General features: G+C 42.0%; 3 protein-coding genes across 3 annotated transcripts; all 3 read right to left on the minus strand.

Moving 5' to 3' along the window:
• Positions 1-1,556: 1,556 nt before the first annotated feature.
• LOC133824916 (uncharacterized) lies at positions 1,557-2,482 on the minus strand. Its single transcript, XM_062257933.1, has 4 exons — positions 2,450-2,482; positions 2,063-2,317; positions 1,905-1,961; positions 1,557-1,826 (listed from the first exon to the last, which is right to left on the minus strand). The coding sequence occupies exons 1-4, from the start codon at positions 2,480-2,482 to the stop codon at positions 1,557-1,559; spliced, it is 615 nt and encodes a 204-aa protein (XP_062113917.1).
• Positions 2,483-2,793: 311 nt separating this feature from the next.
• LOC133821304 (uncharacterized) lies at positions 2,794-3,427 on the minus strand. Its single transcript, XM_062253681.1, has 2 exons — positions 3,098-3,427; positions 2,794-2,996 (listed from the first exon to the last, which is right to left on the minus strand). Exons 1-2 carry the CDS (start codon positions 3,290-3,292, stop codon positions 2,802-2,804), a joined length of 390 nt encoding a protein of 129 aa, XP_062109665.1. The 5' UTR covers positions 3,293-3,427; the 3' UTR covers positions 2,794-2,801.
• Positions 3,428-4,459: 1,032 nt separating this feature from the next.
• On the minus strand, positions 4,460-7,659 carry LOC133824917 (uncharacterized). Its single transcript, XM_062257934.1, has 5 exons — positions 6,535-7,659; positions 5,738-6,339; positions 5,338-5,508; positions 5,152-5,257; positions 4,460-5,068 (listed from the first exon to the last, which is right to left on the minus strand). The coding sequence occupies exons 1-5, from the start codon at positions 7,657-7,659 to the stop codon at positions 4,460-4,462; spliced, it is 2,613 nt and encodes an 870-aa protein (XP_062113918.1).
• Between the last annotated feature and the right edge of the window lie 15,508 nt (positions 7,660-23,167).

Consider the following 23,167-nt stretch of genomic DNA (forward strand, 5'->3'; position numbering starts at 1 on the left):
CTCTTGAAAGAATCGGTGCATTTATTTTAAAAAGAAAAAAGAAAAAAGAGGGAGGGTACAGAGTTCCAAGCAAATTGTAGTTTCTGATCTGATCTGATCATATTTTATAATGTAGATCTAAAACTCTGAATAATAAAATAAAAGTTCACATGTATTTGTAATTTTTGTTTTCTGATACTAATTCCGACTTTTGACTATTTCTGTATTTGTAATGTAAGATTATTAAACACTATTTCATCATGTTTGATTATTATATAATATCATTTTTCAAATAATAACAAATTGTTTTAAATTGTATATAATCTATATATTTATATATAGATACAAGTACGTTTGCTTAATTTTATTTATAGAATTTATCAATTATATTAATTAAATTTGTATTGTTGGCATATAAATTTCAAATAAATAAACAACATCTATATCTCTTCTTATATTCACTACAAGAAAAAATATTATAGATAACTCTGAAAAAGTGCTATAAAAAACAGTTTATAACACTTTACCCAATACTAACATAGCCCATGTTATTAAAAGTTTGGACATTTTTATAACAATTTTTAAGTGTTATCAATAGTGTTATATTTTACTATTCCATAACAGTTTTTCTTTGTTATAAAATATATACAATATCTATTTATCAAGCTTATAAATATTTTGTCAAGAGTCAAACATTATTCTTATTTCATGACATTATTTAGGTGTTATAAAAAATGTTGTTATAGATTCTTTTATAACATTTTGTGCTTGTTATATTTTTTCAAGAGTCAAACATTATGCTTATTTCATGTCATTATTTAAGCGTTGTAAAAAAATGTTATTATAGATTCTTTTATAACATTTTGTGCTTGTTATTATTATATTAATGATAACTTTTGGTTATAATTGTTATTTTTTTATTTATATTATATTTTAATAAAATTTATTTTTTGTACCTTGATAACAATATAATGATAAAAAAAACATTAGATCTACAAAAATGTCAATGTCAATATCATCATATTAGGTAACTCGGTCCAAATATATGTTTCACTTAAGAAGTGAACAACTTTCACAAAGTAAAGTTTAGAGAATCAAAGTCATCACAATAAACTTCTAGCTAGAAGGTTTAGCTAAAATTTGAAAAAACTTCCATGTTTCACTTTAAAAGTGAACAACGAAATCTAAAGATATTTTGATGCTTTGTTATTTCCACTAGATTTGAAAGCCTATTGCCGAGCCCAAAAAGTGTACCATGACCTTCCATTTGATTCCATCTATTTGTGTCTTGGTCAGAAATGAAACAACAACAACAATATTAAAGCACTATTAATGTTAAAAGACATAAATATTATATTCATGCATGGTTTATACTACTAAAGCAAGCCAACAAGATATTTTCCATTATAAAGAGTACAAGGAAAAGAAAACACACCTCAAGAGCCTAACTATATGAAAATGTATGGCACCACAACCAACTGCATTAGAACCCAAAATATACATATTTAAATTACTTAGACATATATAAAAAAAACAAATAGTAGAGTAGTAATGTAGAGTTTGCAAAATATACTTGGTCAGTTCATTCTCACTTTTTCAGTTGGCCATGTAATTATACTACCAATATCATCTTCCATATGGAAAATGTTAGATGTAGGCCTCCAAAGAAATGAGTTGGGTTTCCTTGCAAAATCTATTCCCACTTTCATGGCATTTGGACCAAGAGGAACATGATGGACCTCATCTTTTGGGTCACTTGAAATGAAGTATCCATCTGCAATAATATCTCCAGATCCAGTCCAATCCAATATTTTGCATTTTTGGCCATATATGTTATCCCTTACACTCTTTAAGAATAGTGGCAATAATTAGAATTCATTTATAAAAGGTGGAGAAAGTTTAAGACTTAATGATTAGGAAGTTACCACAGGAGATGATGGAACATGGGCATTTGATTGCTCCCCACTTTGAACAGGTTCATTCTATATTGATATTATACATCAGCCATTAGTTGAATGGAAAACTAGTAAGACATAAAAAACAGTAATTATAACCGAATTCATGAGAAAAAAAAATAACTTACCTGATTTTTTAGTAAAGATTGAATTAGTTGCTCCATGTGTGACATTCTATCCTTCAACTCATTACATTGATCTTTTATTTGAATCATGTGATCATCTCGTTCAGAAACAATTGCCAATTTTGACCGAGTAACTCCTCTTCCAAAAGCCCTCAAATATGTATTCTTTTCAGAGCCAAGCACCTTTGTTAGAATGTCATCATTAACACTTGTAGTTATAGAAATAGTTACATATTTTTTATATTCTTCCACTAAATCCTGAAAATATATATGTAAAATCAACAATGGTAATATTTAGATGAAAAGTATGTAATAAAAACAAATCAAATCATAATTAAATAAATTTAGTTCATACAAAAGCTTCAGCCACTTCTGAATTTACAGGTTCACCATTTTTCTTCTTATGTGCCTTAATCCAAACATCAACTCTAGAAGGTGCTTCTTTGCTTCCGCTATTTTTAACCTAGCAAAGGATGTAAAAAATATTAATTAAAATTTGAGATAAAATCAATTTCTTATAAATCACATACAAATAGATCTAATTTTACCAATTCTTCAGTCAAGAGTGCATATCCTTTACGGCTACAAGTGTGAGGCAATTGCTTTGTCCGTATCTTTTTGAATTTCTCACTTTTGGCCTATTAGAATCCACGATTAATGATAATAGTATTAATCATAAATGAACTTGAATTTGTAATAAGTTTAGAACAAAAATTGAAATTAAGGTACCTTAAACTTAGTACTAGTTTTTTTCTCTAACATAACTTTTCCACTCAGTTTCTGAGTTGATGTTATCAGGTTTCAGGTTCATTCTTGCTTCTTTATTGGGTGCCTTCCTAAGTTTAGAAACCAATATTGATTTCGAAGCTCTCCAAAGATCTACCATTGTTCTAAAGACATAGTACTTTTGCCATTCTTTGTCAACCTTATATCTTGCCTAGTAAAAAATTAAACATGCAAATATATTAATGTCAATAAATTGTAGCAAACTTTATGATCATAAAAAATAGTACAATAAATATTGATTAGACTTTATACCTGAATAGATTTCCATAAAAATTCTTTCATTCCTGGAGTGATCTTCCTCCAATCAGTTATTGTTATTGGCACAATTTCTCTCACAAGTGCTCCTAAAAAAGAAGACAATTTTACCGATGTTGTACCAATTGGTTGTCCTTTGGAATTAAACTTCACTTCCAAACGACAATCACTATCAGTTGCAATAGACTTCATTTTAGTTGGACCTCTTGTTCTCTTTTTTGTACGTTCTTCTATGTGGTCAACAACTTCTTGATCTACTGCACAGTTATCAGCAATAGATTTTGATGAGCTTCCAAGATCTTGTGCCTCTAATGATTATAGGCGAGGTGACTTTCATGTTGCCATCAATGACCCACGATTATCTTCTATAGGAGTTTTATGTGTTTTCCCAAGCACCCTTTTGTGATATCCCCTAGTATTGGCTGTTGGTGAATCTAACATTGGAGTAGATGAAGTTTGAGTAGGTGTTTTCGCCAATGTATGATAAAAGCTATTGAGAGGTGTTAATTGCTCTGTGTCAAATGTTTTTTTTTCCTAAGTCACCTCTTTCTCTTATTGGAGCTTATATGAGTTGTGGTTGTTTCTATATCTTCAGAATAGTCTTCTCTTACTATCATCTTTCGTTGTGATGTCATTTTTGGAGGCATATCTTGTGGTAGTGCCTGATTTAATGCATGAAACTAGTTAACTCAACATTAATGTATGAAATCAAGTCCAAAAAACATAAATATATGTGTAACAATGATAATTAATTAATGGGGGGTAGGTAACCATTTGGTACCCTGTGTTTTTGTAAAGTATCATTTTGGTACCCTCTGTTTTCAATAATACTCATATGGTACCCTGTATTTTAAAATCGTACATATTTGGTACCCTAAACTCAAATTTAATTAATAAAATTTTACTAATTTAATCAAACTGTTGTCAATTATGTAAGTTCCAAATTTAAATTTAATTACTTAATTACATATAACTGATGACAGTTTGGTCATATTGACAAAATGTTATCTATCAAATCTGAGTCTAGGGTATCAAATATGTATAATTTTAAAATACATGGTACCATATGAGCAGTATTGAAAACAGAGGGTACCAAAATGATACTTTGCAAAAACATAGGGTACCAAATAAGTAAATTCCCATTAATGGGGGTAGTACACTAAAATGGAAGAGAAAAGTCAAACTACACACAATCATTAGATACCATGAATTTAAGAAGTACAACATTCTAATATCAGTCTCAACAAACTTGTACATAAATCTAATATCAATGTTGGCAACCATGTACATCATGATATTCCAAATAACAAGTACAAGTACTACCAGATTAGTTCAATTGTCAATAAAACAACATGATATTCAAACTAACGTGCCCTCACAATCCACTCTCACATATTGATCTTCTTCAAGTACATCATCCAACTCAGTTTCAAAATTTTCTTCTGAAATGATATGCATATACTCATGCTTATCATAGTATTCCAAGTCATAAAATCCTCTAGGGGATGCCCTCAACACCACATACCAACTGGAAGAATCATGTTCTCTACAGTAGAAAACTTGTTTAGGTTGTGAAGCTAAAATGAAAGGGTCTTCAACAAATTGTGATTGACTTTGGTGCAGGTTAACTAATGTAAGACCATCTTCTACCCTAACACCATTAGGAACATTAACCCAATGACATTTGAAAATTGGAATTTGAACTGTGTAATAATCTAACAAGATTATCTCTTTTAGGACCCCATAGTAGGAAACTACACCAGCAACTTGCGATATATCTTTATCACTAGATCTACACATGGCTGTTTCATCAATGGAAACACCACAATTTTGTGTAGACTTCTCAATATCCTTTACACGGAATCTTTGACCATTGATAATTAATCCTGTGTAAGATATTGCTTGTTTTCTGGGTCCATATGCTAGCCATTTCAACAAATTTTTTTCTTCAGCCATATCAATAGGAACCTGTTATTAAAAATAGTTTTCAATTAGTCATATCACTCAACTTAACACACTAAGCTAAATCAGTTAAGAATGAACTAGTTTACCTTTTCCTTCAGCCATTTTGGAAATGTCTCTACATGTCTTTTCCAAAGCAAGCCACTATTTCTCTCATAAATTTTGTTTGTTTTCCTTAACTCCTCCATATGCATCCTAATTTATTAAAATAAAATGGCTAAAATTACTTAATTTTGAACATAAAAACTAACAATTAGGACCCATCATGGACTTACTCTATAAAAGGCTCTACAATAGATGTATTCAGCAGAACATATCGGTGTGCAATTTCTATCCACTCATCTGTTATCGTAATTTCTTTTTTCCCAGAAATTGGACGACCTTCAAGTATCACATCATTGGCCCACTCTTCATTACAACCTTTTTTTGTGTTCAATTCAACTGTTCTGTTAATGAATTCATTACAAAAAATCACACACTCATCTGCAAGATAAGACTCTGCAATACAACCTTCAGGCCTTGCTCAAATTCTAACATATTCTTTGAGTGTTTTCATACGTCTATCACATCAGATATTAGTACATCATTAATAAAATATCCATATATCATAATAAATATAAAAGAATAATAATTTTTTTATTGATTCACCTCTCAAAGGGATACATCCATCAAAACTGAATTGGTCCACATAATCGTGCTTCTCGTCCAATATGAATCACCAAATGAATCATGATGTCAAAAAATGATGGTGGAAAGAATCTCTCAAACAAGCATAACGTTTCAGCAACTTCATTTTCGAATGTCATCAAGCTCTCCCTGCCAATAACTCGTTGACATATTCGATTGAAGAATGCACATAATCTTATTATAGCATCCCTTGGACCCTTAGGCATCAATCCTCTTATTGCCACTGGTAGTAATTGTTGCATAAAAATGTGACAATCGTGTGACTTAAGACCCACAAGCTTGCATTGTTCCATTGAAACACAATTTTGAATATTTGAACTATACCCATCTAGTACCTTCAACAAGAACAAACGTTCACAAAATAAGTGTTTCTCGTCCTTTGAAAGTGTATGTATAGCTGGTGGAAGGTAGTTTCTAGTCCCTTGCTCTTGCGGGTGTAATCCACTCCTAATATCCATATCTTGTAAATCCAAACGAGCTTTGATTCCATCTTTAGTCTTCCCAGCAACATTTAACAGTGTATTAATAATGCTTTCGCACACATTCTTCTCTATATGCATCACATTCAAATTGTGACGAACATATAAATCCTGAAGTAAATATTGAAGAGATAAATAATTAAAAATTCTTCTAAATACAATGTTATTTTATCTAGATAAATAAATTTATACATACTAACCTTCCAATAAGGTAACTCAAAAAAGATTGATCGTTTTTTCCACATCTCTTTTTTTATCATCATCACAACCTCTCTTTCTTTTCTTTAACTTAGATTTACCCCATACATTCACAAAATCTTTTAGATGGTCAAAAATTTTACTCCCATTCATTATCCTTGGTGCACGTCCAAGCTCTTCTTTTCCATCAAACCAACTTTTTCTAGTTCGAAATTGATGGTTTGTTTGAAGAAATTTTTGATGGCCTCGAAATGAAAACTTTGAGCTGTGTTTTAACCATTCTGAATGTGTATCTTTACCACATAAAGGAAAACTACAATACCCCTTAGTTTTACATCCAGCAAGGTTCCCATAAGCTGGAAAATCTTGGATGGTCCACATCAAAATTGCTCTCAACAAGAAAGTTGTGTTATCAAAAGCATCATGAACTTCAACTTCTTCATTCCATAATACATTCAAGTCCTCTATGAGTGGTTCTAAATATACATCAATGTCATTTCCAGGTTGCTTCGGTCCTAGAATTAACAATGACAATAAAACATTTTCTTGTTTCATGCATAACCATGGGGGCAAGTTATACATAACCATCATCACAGGCCAAACACTATATTTACTACTCAAATTACTAAAAGGATTGAATCCATATGTAGAAAGTCCAAGTCTAAGATTTCGTTCTTCTTTTGAAAAAGAAGGCCATTTTTCATGCACTAACTCCCAAGCAATAGAATCTACAGGGTGATGCATTTTCCCATCGTTACTCTTATTATTGTGATGCCACCTTAAATTCTTAGCCATTGTTTTTGATCTAAAAATTCGTTTGAACCTTGGGATTATAGGAAAATACCTCAAAACTTTTGTAGGTACACCTTTCCGAACCTTTCCAGTAAGCTTGTCTGACATCCAACGAGAAGTTTCACAAGTTGGACAATTTTCCAACGTCTCTTTATCTTTTCTAAATAGACAACAATCATTTACACATGCATGAATCCTTTCATATCCTAACTTGAATGCTCGAAGAAATTTTCTCACCGAGTACATAGACTTGAGGAGCACATTATCAAAAGGTAGCATATCATGGAAAAGCCCTAGCATTTCATCAAAATATTTGTCCGACGATCCATTAGAAGTCTTAAGCTTATACAAAGCAACAATTGCAGATAACTTAGTGTATTTTGTGCACTGTGGATATAATGGAATTTCTGCATCTTCTAATTTTTTTGGTGAAATTGTCATCAGGGCCTTCTACATGTTCGTCAAAATCACAGTCATCAAGATTTGTAGCACTAAACACATTATAAGCATCAAAATAATTCATTTCGTCAATATCATCACTTCTAGATACTTCTTCCCCATGACGAAACCATATTTTGTAAGTTGGATCGATCCCATTTATGATCAAATGCTCATAAAGAATGCTGACATCTTGGTGACTTAAGTTTCGACACACTTTGCAGGGACACAATAATTTTTTTGGTTAATTAGCCTCTTTCTCTATTGTCTCTACAAACTCTTAGCGCCTTGCTTATACTCTAAAATTAAATGAAAAATATATACTCAAAATTATTAGAGAAAGGTATAACCTTTCTATGTATGAATTTATTAACTTAATATTAACTAAGTCCTCAATTCTTATTACCTGTTGAACTGTAACCAATTTTTATCAAACATGATGTCCAAAGTTGGTAATAAGAGCCTATATATCTTCCTTTTTGAAACCTTTCTTCTGTGAGAAGGGACAGGAAGAAAACTAACATATATAAAACAAGAAGTACAAAAGGCTATGCTATATGTGTATGCCAACACGTAATAAGTACATTCATACAAGTATATGTTATAATGAAATCAATCAATCAAAAAAACACAATTCAATTATAGGATAATCATAGACAAGTCTACATAAAATCGAACAACATTTTCCCTACACTAGCAACCAACCATCTGACAATATCAATTCAAACAACACACAAGATTTCTTCCTTATCTCCACAGCACACAAATTTCTCAGATCCTACTTCACTAAAACACACAAGTTCTCAACCTTTCATTATCACCGCAGCACATAGTAACAATCCTAGAACCTACTACACTATGGATGAATATTTAAGATATTCAAACTCCTCTAACATTTGCATAGTATTAAAATAAAAGTTAGAGGCATACCTCTTGCAAGCTATTGCCACAAAAGATTCTTTGAAGTTCGTCTCAACACATAAACACCTGTCAAATTTGAATTAAATAATTAAATAATAATGGAAAGAGGGAAAAATAAAATCTAACTAAGATATGAATTGTAATATTAAAAGTTTATATACATTTTGTTTTTTCAATTGAAAGTTGATATAAAGGTATGAATAATAGTGAGTCAATAAATATAAATTTAAATGATTAATTATCACATATCTTTCGATCAATGATAGTGAGAGCATACTAGCTAGCAAGTGTACCAAACAATAATTAGAATGAAAGTGACCTTTTCTTTTTCTTCTGTCTAAATTCAATATGAGAGAGCTTAATTAAATTGCAATATTAATAACTAGAGGACATAGTGATCATTTAATTTATTTACCATGAACCATAATATTTGTGATGAAGACCAAAAGGGGCAGGGATTTAGGATTCAGTGCATATAGTTTTGGCAACCAAACAGGGGAAGCAACTACCACAAAGAAAAATATGCTATGTTTTTTTTTATGCTCTGTTTTTTGGTTAACCGAAACAAAGAAAAATATGTTATCCTTGTGTCATTCAATAAGTAATTTTTTCAAACACCTTGAGTGCAATAGAAATGTAAAATATTGAGCAGAATAGGTGAGGTGAAACCAAATGAATCTTCTCACAATTGTTTAGAAACCAGGCAAGATATAAACTACTAAATTTATTAAACTCTAGGAGATTTTCTAAATCAGAGATTGATAAAATTTATTTGTGTGTGGATTTTTATGTAAGAAATTTAATCTCAAGTAAAATAAATCCAATGGAGACTAAGAATAAGATTAATATCCAACGAACACTCACCTTCACCAAGAGAGACATGGTTGGTTACGATGAACTACAAAACAAATGATCTCACAACAATATCAAGCGAAAGAGATGTAGTGACCATTATGCAATTTTGGAGAAATCTAAAAACTATAACATTCAATCAATAGAAGACATAAACTGAACCAAATCAAAAGTTGGAAAAGATTTAGGACTCACTTCTATAGGAGAGACTTCATGAGAGAGTTGACTGGAGGAGAAAGAACGTCGGGCTAGGTTGCTTGTGCCAAAGCTTCTCATCAAGAATTTATGAGAGTCATTGAGAAAGATTGATGAGCGATTTAATCAGATCACAGAGGAGATTAAGAGAAATTGAAGAAAGAGATCGAGGGTTTGGGAGTAACCGAAAGAGTGATTGAAGAGAGAGAAAGAAATGATGTAAAATGAGCCCAATATGTGCAGTATATGTTTTATTCGGGCCTTAATACTCAACATTCCATTGAAAGCCCAATGTACAATATTAGTTTAATGATGTAAAAATAGTCTAATACGCCGTATGAGATCTTTATCAATAACACTTCTTAAAAAATGTCATTTTTCAATGTAATATAAAGTATAAAATGTTGTAGTGATTAAGTGTGTAGATAACGGAAATTCTTGATTTTAACGATTTGTTATGCTAGCTTTAACTAAAAATATTTAACATAATATATCTATAAAATTAACTTAAAAATAGATATTTATCAATTATATTAATGTAAATTTAAATATTATAAAATATCATTATTATAATAATATTTAATATAAGACTACATATATAATTGTTTATCGAGTTTTTCGGAAACAAGAATTATGAAAGATTAGAGAGCGTAAAAGAAAGGATTTAGTAAAAGTAAACAAGGTTTTTATGTGGTTGGGGCGTTAATGGACCTTATTCCACGAGACAGTTGTATTAGAGTTTTGAGAACTGTTGGCAATGGAGTTTTCTGCAAGTTTGAGCGGAGTAACAGCTTACAATCAAAATCTTGGATCCCCTCCTTAGTGCACCACTATTCGTATTTATAGGCACATGAGTGCACTGGGCTCGGGCCGGGCTAGTCCGGGCCCAACAAGGGTGTAAATACCATTGGCTTCTCTGATGGGAGCCCAATACAAAGGATTGAAATAAGAAACATACATTAAACAAAGCCCATTAGGCCAGCCCAAACAATATCTTATTCTAAGACATGCAACTGGCTGGTGTTTCAGTCTGGGTGTTATGGGCTACGAGGAAGATTTGGGGGACAAGATCAGTCAGAGTAGTGGCGCGCGCAGTTCTGAACCAACGACATACAATCCCAAGGTAGTCTCTTCTACAGGTGAAGCGTGGGGACAACACCCCACGCTTCATGGGATGATGTCAGTATTTTGGACACTTTATCTTGCCAAACTCGGACAACCCATCCCAGTCTGTTTACCAAGGTCCCCCTCCATTTACCAGGGTCCCGCTTCATTTACCAGGACCCGAGTTCATCCACGGAGATCCCGGCCCAATCTTGGATTTGGTAGCCGCGATCTCCTTTATCGTACCTTGGGGAACATCTCGGTACACAGTCCTAGGTTTATACATCTTGCCCCGACAATAGTCCCGACTTACTCTCCCAGTAGCCCTTTGGGCCTTGCCCAGACTTGGGCCGCCAATACCTATTTTCCCTTCGCCTAATGGGCCCGGTCTGGGCCTTAACTCCTAGCAAAGCAGCCCATGGACTTTTAGAGTGGATTCGTACATGCGGGAGGAAACAAGGATAACAATTACCCCCCAAGCCTTCATCTGGGCTTGCGCGGTGGAGGCTTGTCTCCCTCTCCGGCCATCTTGGCATTTCCCGTCTCTTTTCCAAGGCGACGGGTCCGCAGACGGGTGACACCGCTGGCCGATCGTTCACGGAATGACAACCCGCTTCGATGTCCGGGATAGAATAAAAAAAGCCCGAACCGTTTACCAGGATCCGGGTTCGTTTACCAGAGCCCCGGTTCATTTACTTCAGGGCTGTCTGGAGACCTTCCTGTTCGCCCTGCTCCATCATGAAGGGTGCACGTGTCCCATTGTGGCTGGCGCATTGATGGCACTAGGTCTTGAAAGGTCAGCAAACATCCTATTAGTTACTGTGCTGGGGGCTAGTATGTCAGCTCGGGTTACGAAGCGTCCCATCCGCACGAATGTTCCCATTATTATCTCTGCAATAAAGAGGACCGTTGGATGGGACGACCTTTGAGGTGCTCTTTTTCTGGGCCGTTGGATCGGGGCGGCGTGGATCAGGCCTCGGGGGTACCGTGATCTAGTACTCGAGTAAGTCCATTAATGTCCCTGCGCGATCCAGGACCGTCCGATGGGGGGTGATCGCGTCGAACCGTTAGATCGAAACATCCCTCTGGTTCTTATAAATTACATCAGATTTTAATTTGATATCTTTACATTCTCAGAAAAGAAAAAACACTTAAAAGAACTTTTATGTCCGAACTTGCCGAAGAAATTTTCCATCGTCTACTTCGTCTTCGCCGTCGCTTATTCCCAACGCACTCGATCTCCGCCCCTTCGCTTGAGCAGACGACATCGGCCTGTCCCATAGACGAGATTTTGAGCCGCCTTCACTTGTTCAAAACCGCGATTTTACCGTCACTGTCGCCGGAAACCCACCATTCTTCATGACCGGCCTTTTACAGTAAGTTTTCCTAACTTTCGCTTTTGTTTTCTTGGGTTTTCCATACTGTCCTGTTTATCTGTTTAGGCTGTTAAATCTTGCATGTGTTTAGATTGGCTATGGGTGCATTAGAATAGGTTAGGAAAAGAAAACTAGTCCGGACGGTGCCGGATCTCCTCGGGTTCGGGTGGTTCTTGGACAAGTGGCAATAGGCCAGCTTAGGAGAACAGCTAAATCTTCCTTTTTCTCTCTCTCTTTGTTTTTTGTTCCCAATCAAGGTTCCGCGGCTTCTTAGTGATCCCAGACCTGATCCAGAGGGGACTCCTCCAAGAAGTTCGTAGGAGAGCCCCCGTACCTTAACCAACCTTCTTGGGTTTCGGTGATGACTGCTTTGTTATTTGTTTTGTTCTGTTTCGCTCCCAGATCATCAGCCATTACCTCAGGCATTGCCCTTCATGTGGAAGAATGAGTTAATGCAGCTCCTACCACTCTACCAGGATCCGAGACCCCAGTGGCAACAGATGGGAGATGGATGGGGTGCAGAACCTGTTATGAAATTATCGGATGTTGTACGCCCTGGAGAAGCACTTGGGCGTGGAGTCTACTCCTGGATTGTTTTATAACTGTTTGGCTAGGAAATAGAAGAAAGCTCACACCAGCGTGGGCGAGTTCGGGGCCTGGAGCATGGGCCACATCAGTGCGGAAGCCATTCTCCCGCTTCATGACTACTTCGTGTAATTCCTCAAGTTCGTGGGGATTGCACATTTCTAGCTCCTGCCTCAAGCGTACCGAATGATTGCAGGATGGCGCATCTTTTGTATAGCGAAGCAGATCCCGGATCCAACACCGGTAGAGGTGTTGTATTTCTACAAGCTGGAGCCACAGGTCAACGTCAAGGACAAGACCCTGGATGGCTTCTACAGACTGAAATCGCGTGGCAACTATGCTGCTCCTACTAGCACATGGAAGCACCCCCCGGACGTCAGACATTACTGGTTCATGATGTCTAGGTTTCTTTTAGAAAAGAACCCCATGATGATGCTGGACTTCCAGCGAGTGGGTAAGTGGCTTCCCGTTCCCTAGTTTCTTTTTTGTTTTTGCTTTTTATTCCTCATTCTCAACATATTTCCTTGGATGGTAGGACCCTATGCCCAGACTCCCCTCACCCAGTTCATCCTGGACCGGAAGAAATTCTACTCTGAGCTATGCGCGGAAGATTTGGACATAGGGGGCTATGTTAACACTGAGAGCCTCTGGGTGGTCGGGATGCTGGCGGCCAATCAAACGGTCAAGGACCCCAGTATCCGGGGGATACAATGCGAGAAAGACCCGACATTGAGGGAGGAGCTGACCCTTGAGCATATTAGGGCTGTAGAGGCCGCGACCTTGGAAGACACGGTCAAGAGGAAGCGGGACCAAGCCCAGGAGAAGGAGAGGGCCACCTCCGAGGAGCTGGAAGCCCTCTTCGATGAGGCCCATCCAAACACGGGGACCCCCGGTGCTAGTGTATCAGGGCGAGGTAACTCACCTTTACTTTTGACTTATGCTCCTTGAGTTGGGGACTTAGTTAGGGATAGACTAGTTTATCGAGGCCCCCTGTTCGGGGCTGATGGAGAGATGAGACCTTCATCTCCCATCACTGTAGAACAGGAAACTCTCATATATTCGTTCGAGTTCCTTCAGTATGGGAACTTCTTATTCCCGGATGAATGGGAGATCGAATCTGTTCCTTCGCCTTAGGAGAATTGAGTCGAGTCTGAGGTCTAGACAAGGGTTTGTCCCGGATTACTTTTAGTCTTGCGATTACTCATTCGTCGTGACTTGTTTATTTTGATAATTTGCTTTTTGTTTGTTCATTTAAGAAGACTCTGACATGTCCGATCCCATGGAGAAGATGAAGTAGGCCCTTAAGGTCCAGGCTACCAAGGAGCTTCGGCAAAGAAGACTGCCAAAGGCGCGCCTAAATTGAAAGCTCCGAACGTGATCCTTAGGAGCTTGGTCCCGAAGCCTAACTCAGTTGGGGAGGCCTCAGTCGCAGTCCCGATCATGGCAGTTAATCCTGAAACTATCTCAGCTTCTGCTCATCCCCTGGTAATCGACCTGGAGCGGGACCCGCTGGTGAGTCGGAGTTCCGGGAAGAGAACCGCGGACTCAAGCGCGGATGAGCCTGCGAAGGGGACAAAGAGGGCCAAGAACAAAGGCGTTGGCTTGGCCGAGGAATCCTTCGGGGAGAGTCACCTCGCCGCCAAGGACCTTCCAGGAGTGCCCACGCTCCCCGTTCATCCGGCTCTACCCGAAGAGGGAGAGGCGGTCCTGCGGGAGGAATAGTCCAAACTGGTATCCCGGACGTGGGAGAGCGGCCGGGAGAAGAGGGAAGAGGTTTATCGGGCCCTGATGATTCATCGTCAGGCCAAGTTCTCGGAGCGTCCGACAGCTTTTAGCGCTTCCCAGCTGATCGTGGACCGGCTTGCCGCTGAGACGGGGTTCCATTCTAAACTGGGGTAAGACACGGCTCCGTTCACTGTGGACTTGCTAGATCAGGTGGGGGTTACTATGTCCAACCTCTAGTTGAAGCGGTACGCCACCATAGCCCACCAGGACATGCTATTCATCTCCCAGGTTCTCTGCCACCAGGCCACTGCTGTAAGTTATCTGTTTACACCTCCTGTTTCTTCTTGCGCTTTTAGTTCTTCAGATTTTTCTAACTTCTCTTCATTCCAGGACGCTCTACTAGCTCATAGAAATGCCGACTTGGCGGCCGAGATTTCCATGAAAATGGAGATGAACCAGCTAGAGCTGGAGGCAGCTGTGAACCAGCGAGAAGCCACTAAGGAAGCCCTGGCAAAGGAGGTGGCTTAGGCCAAAGCGGACCGGGAAGAGGCTGCCCGGACTAAGTTCCAACTCGAAGAAGCTATGTCCCAGAGAGAGGCTAAGAATAGCAAGTTGGTGGCTGGGTTGGAGGTGGAGCTTCTCCGAGTGAAGGCCCTACAAGAGGCGGTCGAATCCCAGTCTACCCAGGACCGGGAGAGGGTCACCGGTCTCGAGTCTCGGATTTCTGAATTGGATGACCTGCTTCGGCTGCAGGTGATGGCGCATGATGAGACCCGCCACGAGAGAGAAAAGGTGGACGCCATGCTGAGGGTCACCTTTGACGAGGCCATCTACATGGCCTGGCTCCAGGACAAGAACATGAACCTCCTGCTTTACCCCGACCCCGCTGCAAAAAGAGTCGAATTTGAGGCCAAGGAGAAAGAAGACACGGAACCCTTGGATGAGGAAGAGGCAGATGGAGCTAGCCCGGAGGCATCGGGGCACGGCGAAGCTTAGGCCGGGTCTTCTATTTGTTTTTTCTCTTTTATTTTTTTTATTTTTGTAACACTTTCACGGGCGCAGATGCGTCTAAGAAATTTTTTATGTTCTTATTCATAATGCTTTCCCGTTTCCATTCGTTAAACTTTTACTTAGTGTTTTCGCCACCTTGTGTAAACGAGTCAAATGTTCGGTCCCGGTTCCAATGGCCAGGACTGTTGACGACCTGGAATAGATTGTTCCGCTTTTACAATACGGGCTCCAATAGCCCAAACTGCCAAGATTTTTCTAGATTTTAACTTATCAACTCGCTTCACTCCTGTTGCTCAGGTTCCAACAGCCTGGGCCATTAAGGAGTTGATAATTATCACTAAATCTATTCGTCCCGATTCTAGTGTTCATGTTTTGATGGTCTGGACCACTATGGATTAGCTGACTAGCTTATTATAAAACCTAGGTTAGGTTCTTACGGTCTAGGCTGTTTATAAGACTACTTTTAAATAACTTATACCTAGGACCCGCGCCCCAATAGTTCTGTGCTATTGTAGGGATGACGTGGACAGGTATTTGGTTGTTTGGGACCACGCTCGGTCAACCAATTTTTTAGGTATTTTATATCCACGGGGCACACATGTCTGGGTGAGGACCTAGGCTAGCCCGTATGTCCTACTGGATATTTCACCTCCCGAACTACGTATGTCTAGGCCGGGACTAGGCCTGAGCCTTAAGTCCTATAGTTTGTACCCCTAGACCGCGTATGTCCGGGTCGGGACTAGGCTTGAGCCTTGTGTCCTTTTCATTAGCGTCCTATTTTGGTTTTGTTCTCGGACTTGCTCGTGTTTGGATACACCCCCCCCCCCCCCCCCCCCCAAGTGAGCCAAGACTGGTCTTGGGTCTTGGGTCACTTGCTTATGGAGATGGACGAGAACTTTCATTGTTTCACAATATTTCTTTATGACATTTTGTACCCGTCATATATTATTCAAGAAATTCCCCTGGGGCTTACATTGTTTACAAAGAAAATATAAAGCTAAAACATGCTCTCCTGACTACTGATAGTACTTACGGAGATGTTCTGCGTTCCAGGCCCTTAGGACTTCAATGCCATCGAGTCGCTTTAAGCGGTACGTTCCCGGACACACTTCATGTTGAATTTCGTACGGCCCTTCCCAGTTCGGGCCCAGAACCCCCACTCACGGATCTTGGGTTGCAGGGAAGACTCTCCTAAGGACTAGGTCGCCGGTTTCGAACCTTCGGCTTTTTTTACTTTTGAGTTAAAATGCCGAGCAATCTTGCCCTGGTACATCTTCAACTGAACTTGTGATTCTTCCTGGATCTCTTCGATGAGATCCAAGGATTCCTGGAGTAAGGCGTGGTTCTGGGGGGATCATACGTGTCCCTCCTGTGGGATGGGATGACCGTTTCTACGGGGATGACGAATTCGTACCCGTACACCATGGAGTATGGAGTATGTTCGGTGGACGTTCGTTCGGTGGTCCGGTATGCCCATAGTACACGGGGCAACTCTTCTGGCCATTTGCTCTTGCAGGCTTGAAGCTTTTTCTTTAATGTCCCCTTCATGATTTTGTTGTCGGCCTCTGTTTGCCCGTTCGCTTGAGGTCTGGCGACCGCGGAGAAGCTTTTGATGATACCATGCCATTCACAGAAGTCCGTGAAGTGGATGCTGTCAAATTGCTTCCTGTTGTCGGACACAATCTTGTAGGGGAGCCCGTACCGGCACACAATGTTGTTGATGACGAAGTCCAAGGACTTCTTTGAGGTGATGGTGTTCATAGGCTCCGCTTCGACCCACTTGGTGTAGTAGTCAATGACCACAATGGCATACTTCACACCTCCCTTCCCGTTCGGGAGCAATCCTACAAGGTCGATTCCCCATACCGCGAAGGGCCAGGGACTGGTCATTAAGGTTATTTCTGTTGGAGGGGCTCGCAGGATCTTCTCGTACCTTTGGCACTACTCGCATTTGCGGACATAATCGACACAGTCTTTCTTCATGGTTGGCCAACAATATCCTTGGCGCAGGATTTTCTTGGACAAGCTGAGTCTGGCTGTATGATCTCCGCAGAAGCCTTCGTGCATCTTGTGCATGATTGCGCTCATTTCTGTCCTGGACACGCATCAGAGGTACGACATGGATAATCCTCTATGATAGAGCTTTCCCTCCATCCTGACGTATCTATGGACTTGGTATTGAAGTTTCCTGGCTGCTGCCCTATCCGTGGGCAGCAGCCCTATCCGTGGGCAGCAGCCCTATCCGGTTGTCAAGTATTGGATGATGGGTCCCATCCAAGACGTGGAGTAATATAAAGCGTTGATCATGGGGGCTTGAATACTTGGTACGAGGAGATGGTTGATTTAGACTAACCCAAAAAGCTTTGCCTCAGCATCCATGCCCAGCTTTGCCAACGTGTCCACAAACACGTTTTGATCCCTGGGGATCTGGGATGGAGTGCTTCTTGAAAGTTTAGAGCATCTCTCGCGTCTGAGTCACGTAAGCTGCAATCTTTTCCCCTTTAGTTTGGTATTCTCCCAAGATCTACCTGACAACCAACTGGGAATCGCTATAAATCTCCAGATTTGTGGCCCTTACTTCCCGAGCTTGGCACAAACCAGCCAACATGGCCTCGTGCTCGGCCTTGTTGTTCGAAGCCTTGAACTGTAAATGTAGGGCATTTTGTAACTGGTGCCCCTGTGGCGACACTAGGATGATTTTGACCCCTGCTCCATTTTCATTCGAGGTTCTTTCTACGAACACCTTCCATACGGGCACCGCAGTATCCGCTGGATCGTTCTCTTCGGTGATCCCGGAGCATTTCACGATGAAGTCGGCTAAGGCCTGCCCCTTGATTGAGATTCTCGGGATGTATGCAATGTCGAACTGACTCAGTTCCATGGCCCACTTCAAGAGTCTTCCTAATGACTCAGGCTTTTGCAACACTTGCCGCAAAGTATGGTTGGTCAGAACTCTTATGGCATGAGCCTAGAAATAAGGCCTGAGCTTCCGGGACGCGATTAGTAGACAAAACGTTAACTTTTCGATTAGTGGATACCGTGATTCTGCACCCAATAATCTCTTGCTTACGTAATAGACTAGGAGCTGGGCCTTCCCGTACTAGCGCGGCGCTGATGGTGTGTTCGGCCACGGCCAAATAGAGGAATAGCAGTTCTCCCTCCACCGGTTTCGCCAATATTGGTGCTCGGGCCAGATGTTCTTTCAGTCTTTGGAAAGCCTCTTTGCACTCCACCGACCATTCGAACCTTTGGCCACCCCGAAGGACGTTGAAGAACGGGATGCACTTGTCTGTGGCCTTCGAGACAAAATGGCTCAGAGCGGCTATCCTCCCAGTCAGGCTCTGAAAATCTTTGTGCTTCCGGGGCAAGAGCATCTCAACTAATGCCTTGATTTTGTCCGAATTGGCTTCTATTCCCCGGTAGCTCACTATGAACCCCAGGAACTTCCCGAACGCTACGCCGAAGGTGCATTTTTTGGATTCAGCTTCATCCCAAATATTTGAATGATCGCGAAGGCTTCGAATAGATCGTCATAATTTTTGCGGGAGGTCTTGGACTTAACCAGCATGTCGTCGATGTATACCTCCATGTTCCGTCCCAGCTGGGCCCGGAACATCCTATTGACTAGTCGCTGATAGGTGGCTCGGGCGTTTTTGAGTACTAAGGGCATGACAATGTAGCAGTACACCCCCTTGTCAGTTTGGAAACTGGTATGTTCCTGGTCTGCCACATGCATAGAGATCTGATGAAACTCAAGATCTCATACCTGGATGTTGCGTCCACCATCTAATCGATCTGAGGGAGCAGGAAACAATCTTCTGGGCAAGCTTTGTTGAGGTCCGTGAAGTCGATGCACGTCCTCCAGGTCCCGTTTGGCTTCGGCACCAGCACCGGGTTGGCCCGCCACATGGGATACAAAGCTTCTCAGATGAATTTGATTGAGTGTAACTTTTCAACTTCCAGCTTGAGGGCTTCCGCCCTTTCTGCCCCTAGGGGCCTTCATTTTTGCCAGACCGGGGTCACATCCTTGTTGATATTCAAGGCATGGCAGATGATATTGCAGTCAATCTCGGTCATATCCAAATGAGACTAGGCCAGGACATCCCGGTTCTCCTTCACTCAGGCAATGATGGCGGCCTGTACCTCTGCTTTCAGGTTCTTCCCAACTTGCATTACCATGGTTGGGTCAGTGTCACTTATGCACACTTCTTCAATCTTCTCCATGGGTTCCAGTACGCGGTCCTCCCCAATTAGCGGGTCCAGCTCATCCTCTTCCCAGACAATCCGTCTTGCCAGGGGAGGGGGCGGGACTGGATCGACGATTTCCTCAAGGGTCTCTTCACGGACCATATAAACGGGTCAGGCGGATATGTGGTAACATTTTCGTCCACTCTTCTGATCTCCCCAGACTTTTCCTACTCCTCCATTATCACAGGGGAATTTCATGCATAGGTGGCTGATGGAGGTGATTGCCCCGAAGTCGACCAATGCGGGCCAACTGAAAATAATGTTGTAATTAGTGGGGCAGTCCACCACCACGAACGTACAAAATTTGAACGAGCTTTGCATCTCGTTACCCAGTGTTACAGGCAACTGGATCTTTCCCATCGGGAGCATTGAGTCCCCATTAAAGTTGTAGATCTGGGTTGGGCACGAGGCTAGATCTGCCTCGGTCAAGCCAATTGCGATGAAGGCAGGCTTGAACAAAATGTTGACGGAGCTTTCGTCGTCCACCAAAACTCTGGATACCATCTTGTTGGAAATTTGGGCATCAATGACCAGAGGATCATGATGCGGGAAATGGACGTTGTGGGCGTCGTCTTCCATGAAGGTGATGGGGAGGTTCATCAACTTCGGTCGTTGAGCTGGGGCTTGGACCAGGGCGCATACCTCTTTGTCGTGGTCAAGCTCGCTGAGGTAATGCTTTTGATCATTCCAAGACGGTCCTCCTAGATGGGGCCCGCCTGAGATGGTGGCTGCGTGACCATCCACTCGCGGGGGCGCGATCCCAGATGAGTAAGGCATTCCGGGTCCGGGTGCCTGCACGGCGAGGGCCCCTGGAGGGGCTTGCGATCCCAGGCTCTTTGTATATCCTCCCTGGGGAGGTGGGTACGCTCCAGGTGCGCCCGGGATCGTGGACTGTCTGGGGATTGATGACAATCCCGGAACTCCCACGGGCATCCTGATTCACTGGTGGAGATGTTCCAGCTTTATCAAATTTTCGATCTTGTCCTTTAGCTGTCGACATTCTTCAGTTGTGTGGCCCGCCTCCTTATGATACGCGCACCTCTTGTTGGAATCCCTTGGGTTTTTCCCCCTTTGAACATGGGGGGTGGTCTGGTAATGAACCGTCCTCTATGTGGCCAGGTAGATGTTTTCTCTAGTATCCACTAGGATGGTGTACTCCGAATACTGGGGCTCATAGCCCCTCTTGCCCTTCTTAGATGGTTCGGATCAATTTGGTCCTTTCTCGGATCCCTTTCCCCGGGAGGGATTTACACTTGCTTCAGTCCCTCCCATTTGGGACGGTTGGGCCCCGCCGGGAGCAACACTATACCCGACTGGCGCAATTCCATATCCAGGCAAAGGGGTAGTCTGGGATGGGGCATATCCTGAAGACGCGGGGCCATAGACCGTAGGTGCGACAAAGGTTATCCCAGGCACAGCTGCTGATCCCGGCGCTACTGGGGGAGTCAGGTATTGCTGGGCCGGATATTGTGCCCTTCCGGGATACTATGCCCCGTATCCTGGAAAGGTTTGAGCATTTGGCTGGGGTGCCGACTGCCATCCAAATGCCTGGATTTGGGCCTCCTCCTAGTTGATAAAGCCTTGGGCCCTCCTTATGAATTCCTCAAGGGTGGCCACCTTGCTGCGCTACATGTCATCCCACAGGGGATACCCAGCCCGGATTCCAGATTAGAGGGCCACCAGGCGCTGCCCATCGTCAACCTTAGTTTTGGAGGCTTCCTCTGTGAAACGCTGGATGTAGGCCTTCAACATCTCTGTGGGGAGCTGCTTGATGTTGGCGAGGGCAGTGATCTACATGTCCATCCTCATAGCGCCCACGAACTCTTTGTGAAAAGCCAACTGCAGTCCGGACCAGGATTAGATGGATCCCGGCTTGAGCCTCTTCCACCATTCTTCTGCAGGCCCGCCTAAAGTAATCGAGAAATAGAGGCACTTGCCATTGTTACAGACGTGGGCTACGGTCATTAACCGATTGTAGCGCAACGGATGATCTCTGGGGTCGGTGTTCCCAGTGTAGGCGGGCAGACTCGACGGTTTGAATCCTTTGGGGAGCACCACATCCAGGATATGCTTGGCCCAGGGTTCCTTTTCTTCCTCGTCGGAATCGGTGTCTGCTCCCTCCTGCTTATGGACCAGGCAGTCCGTGACTTTCTTCAAGGCGGCTAGCTGTTCCATGAACTGTTTGGTCGTACCGTATTCCAGGGGAACTTTCTCGCTCCTCCTGTCGTTGAGATTATTTCTCAAATCGCCATCTCAGGGGTGGGTCTTTTCTTTGCGGGCCCGTTCCTTTCGAACATTCTGCCCCTCGCGCAGGTCTACCCGGGAAGTATCATCCCCAGAGATAAGGGCGTTTGACTCGTCATCATGCAGGTGCTCTCGGTGGCCCTTGTTCACAGAAGCACTCGGGTGGAAAGACCATTCCCGTCTAGTCCACCCTGGGGCGGGCCGGGGCCTGGTACCCTGCGGGCACGTCCCTCGCAGATTGATTAGGTGGCCCTATCCTGGGACGGGGCGCACCTTCTCTTTCCTAGGGAGTGATCAGGGATGGGTCCCGGTTCTCTAGACAGGAGGGACTTCCCTCTCTGGGTTTGCTTTGTCCTTCCATTTCTCTTGGGCCGGGTTAACCGGGCCCTGCCCGGGGGCCTATCCGGGGGTAGGAATCGGCCTTGCATCTCCGGGCGCGCCATTCCTAGTTTGCAGAGCGGGCGGTTGTCTTCCTGGAGGCGGAACAACTGGGGGATTAGCTGCCAAGCCTTTGGTGGCTATGAAAGCTTGCAGGGCTTGGAGGGACTCTTGCATCCGTCGAGTGGCTTCCTTTTGTTCGGCAATTCTGGCCTCTTGGTCCAGGACTTGCTATGTCAGTTTGGTCACCTCCGGGTCCTCCTGGTTGGGGTCTACTCCTTTAGGGATCGCGAGATATTCACCTTCGAGATTGTGGTATTCCCCCTCATTTCCCTCCTCTTCCTCATAATATTCTTCCTCACACTCTTCCCCACCTCCATCGTTCTGTGACTCGTCAGGTTGGGACATTTGATGAGGTGTGTCCTCGGGCTGGCTATGAGGAAGAGGTTGGCTAGGCAGTGGCTCTCCATTGCCTTATTCTTGGTTAGTAGGGTTGAAAGTGGTGTGTCTCATGTTCACCATTGATGTAGACGTTCAAGATCGACTCAAGCTTCCTCAGAGCTCTCAATGAAAGCACCAAAATGTTTATCGAGTTTTTTGGAAACTTGAATTATGAAAGATTAGAGAGCGTAAAAAAAGGATTTAGTAAAAGTAAACAAGGTTTTTACTTGGTTGGGGCGTTAATGAGCCTTAGTCCACGAAACAGTTGTATTAGAGTTTTGAGAACTTTTGGCAATGGAGTTTTCTACAAGTTTGAGCAGAGTAACTGCTTACAATCAAAATCTCAGATCCCCTCCTCAGTGCAGCACTATTCGTATTTATAGGCACATGAATGCACTAGGCTTGGGCCGGGCTAGTCTGGGCCCAACAAG

The sequence above is a fragment of the Humulus lupulus genome, chromosome 3 (genome assembly GCF_963169125.1).
Source record: "Humulus lupulus chromosome 3, drHumLupu1.1, whole genome shotgun sequence".
In the NCBI taxonomy this organism is placed as follows: domain Eukaryota; kingdom Viridiplantae; phylum Streptophyta; class Magnoliopsida; order Rosales; family Cannabaceae; genus Humulus; species Humulus lupulus.

What these genes read in the sequence shown, in the direction of transcription:
- LOC133824916 (XM_062257933.1), bottom strand. Translation starts at nt 2,482, where the DNA reads ATGTTTGGATTAAGGCACATAAGAAGAAAAATG. An exon ending in GGCACATAAGAAGAAAAATG is followed by an intron (nt 2,318 to 2,449) that starts GTGAACCTGTAA and finishes ATATATTTTCAG; the next exon opens with GATTTAGTGGAAGAATATAA. An exon ending in ATGTTCCATCATCTCCTGTG is followed by an intron (nt 1,827 to 1,904) that starts GTAACTTCCTAA and finishes CTATTCTTAAAG; the next exon opens with AGTGTAAGGGATAACATATA.
- LOC133821304 (XM_062253681.1), bottom strand. Translation starts at nt 3,292, where the DNA reads ATGAAGTCTATTGCAACTGATAGTGATTGTCGTTTGGAAGTGAAGTTT. An exon ending in TTTTATGGAAATCTATTCAG is followed by an intron (nt 2,997 to 3,097) that starts GTATAAAGTCTA and finishes ATTTTTTACTAG; the next exon opens with GCAAGATATAAGGTTGACAA.
- LOC133824917 (XM_062257934.1), bottom strand. Translation starts at nt 7,659, where the DNA reads ATGACAATTTCACCAAAAAAATTAGAAGATGCAGAAATTCCATTATAT. An exon ending in ATCTAAAAGATTTTGTGAAT is followed by an intron (nt 6,340 to 6,534) that starts GTATGGGGTAAA and finishes TATTTACTTCAG; the next exon opens with GATTTATATGTTCGTCACAA. An exon ending in ATTGTAGAGCCTTTTATAGA is followed by an intron (nt 5,258 to 5,337) that starts GTAAGTCCATGA and finishes TTAATAAATTAG; the next exon opens with GATGCATATGGAGGAGTTAA.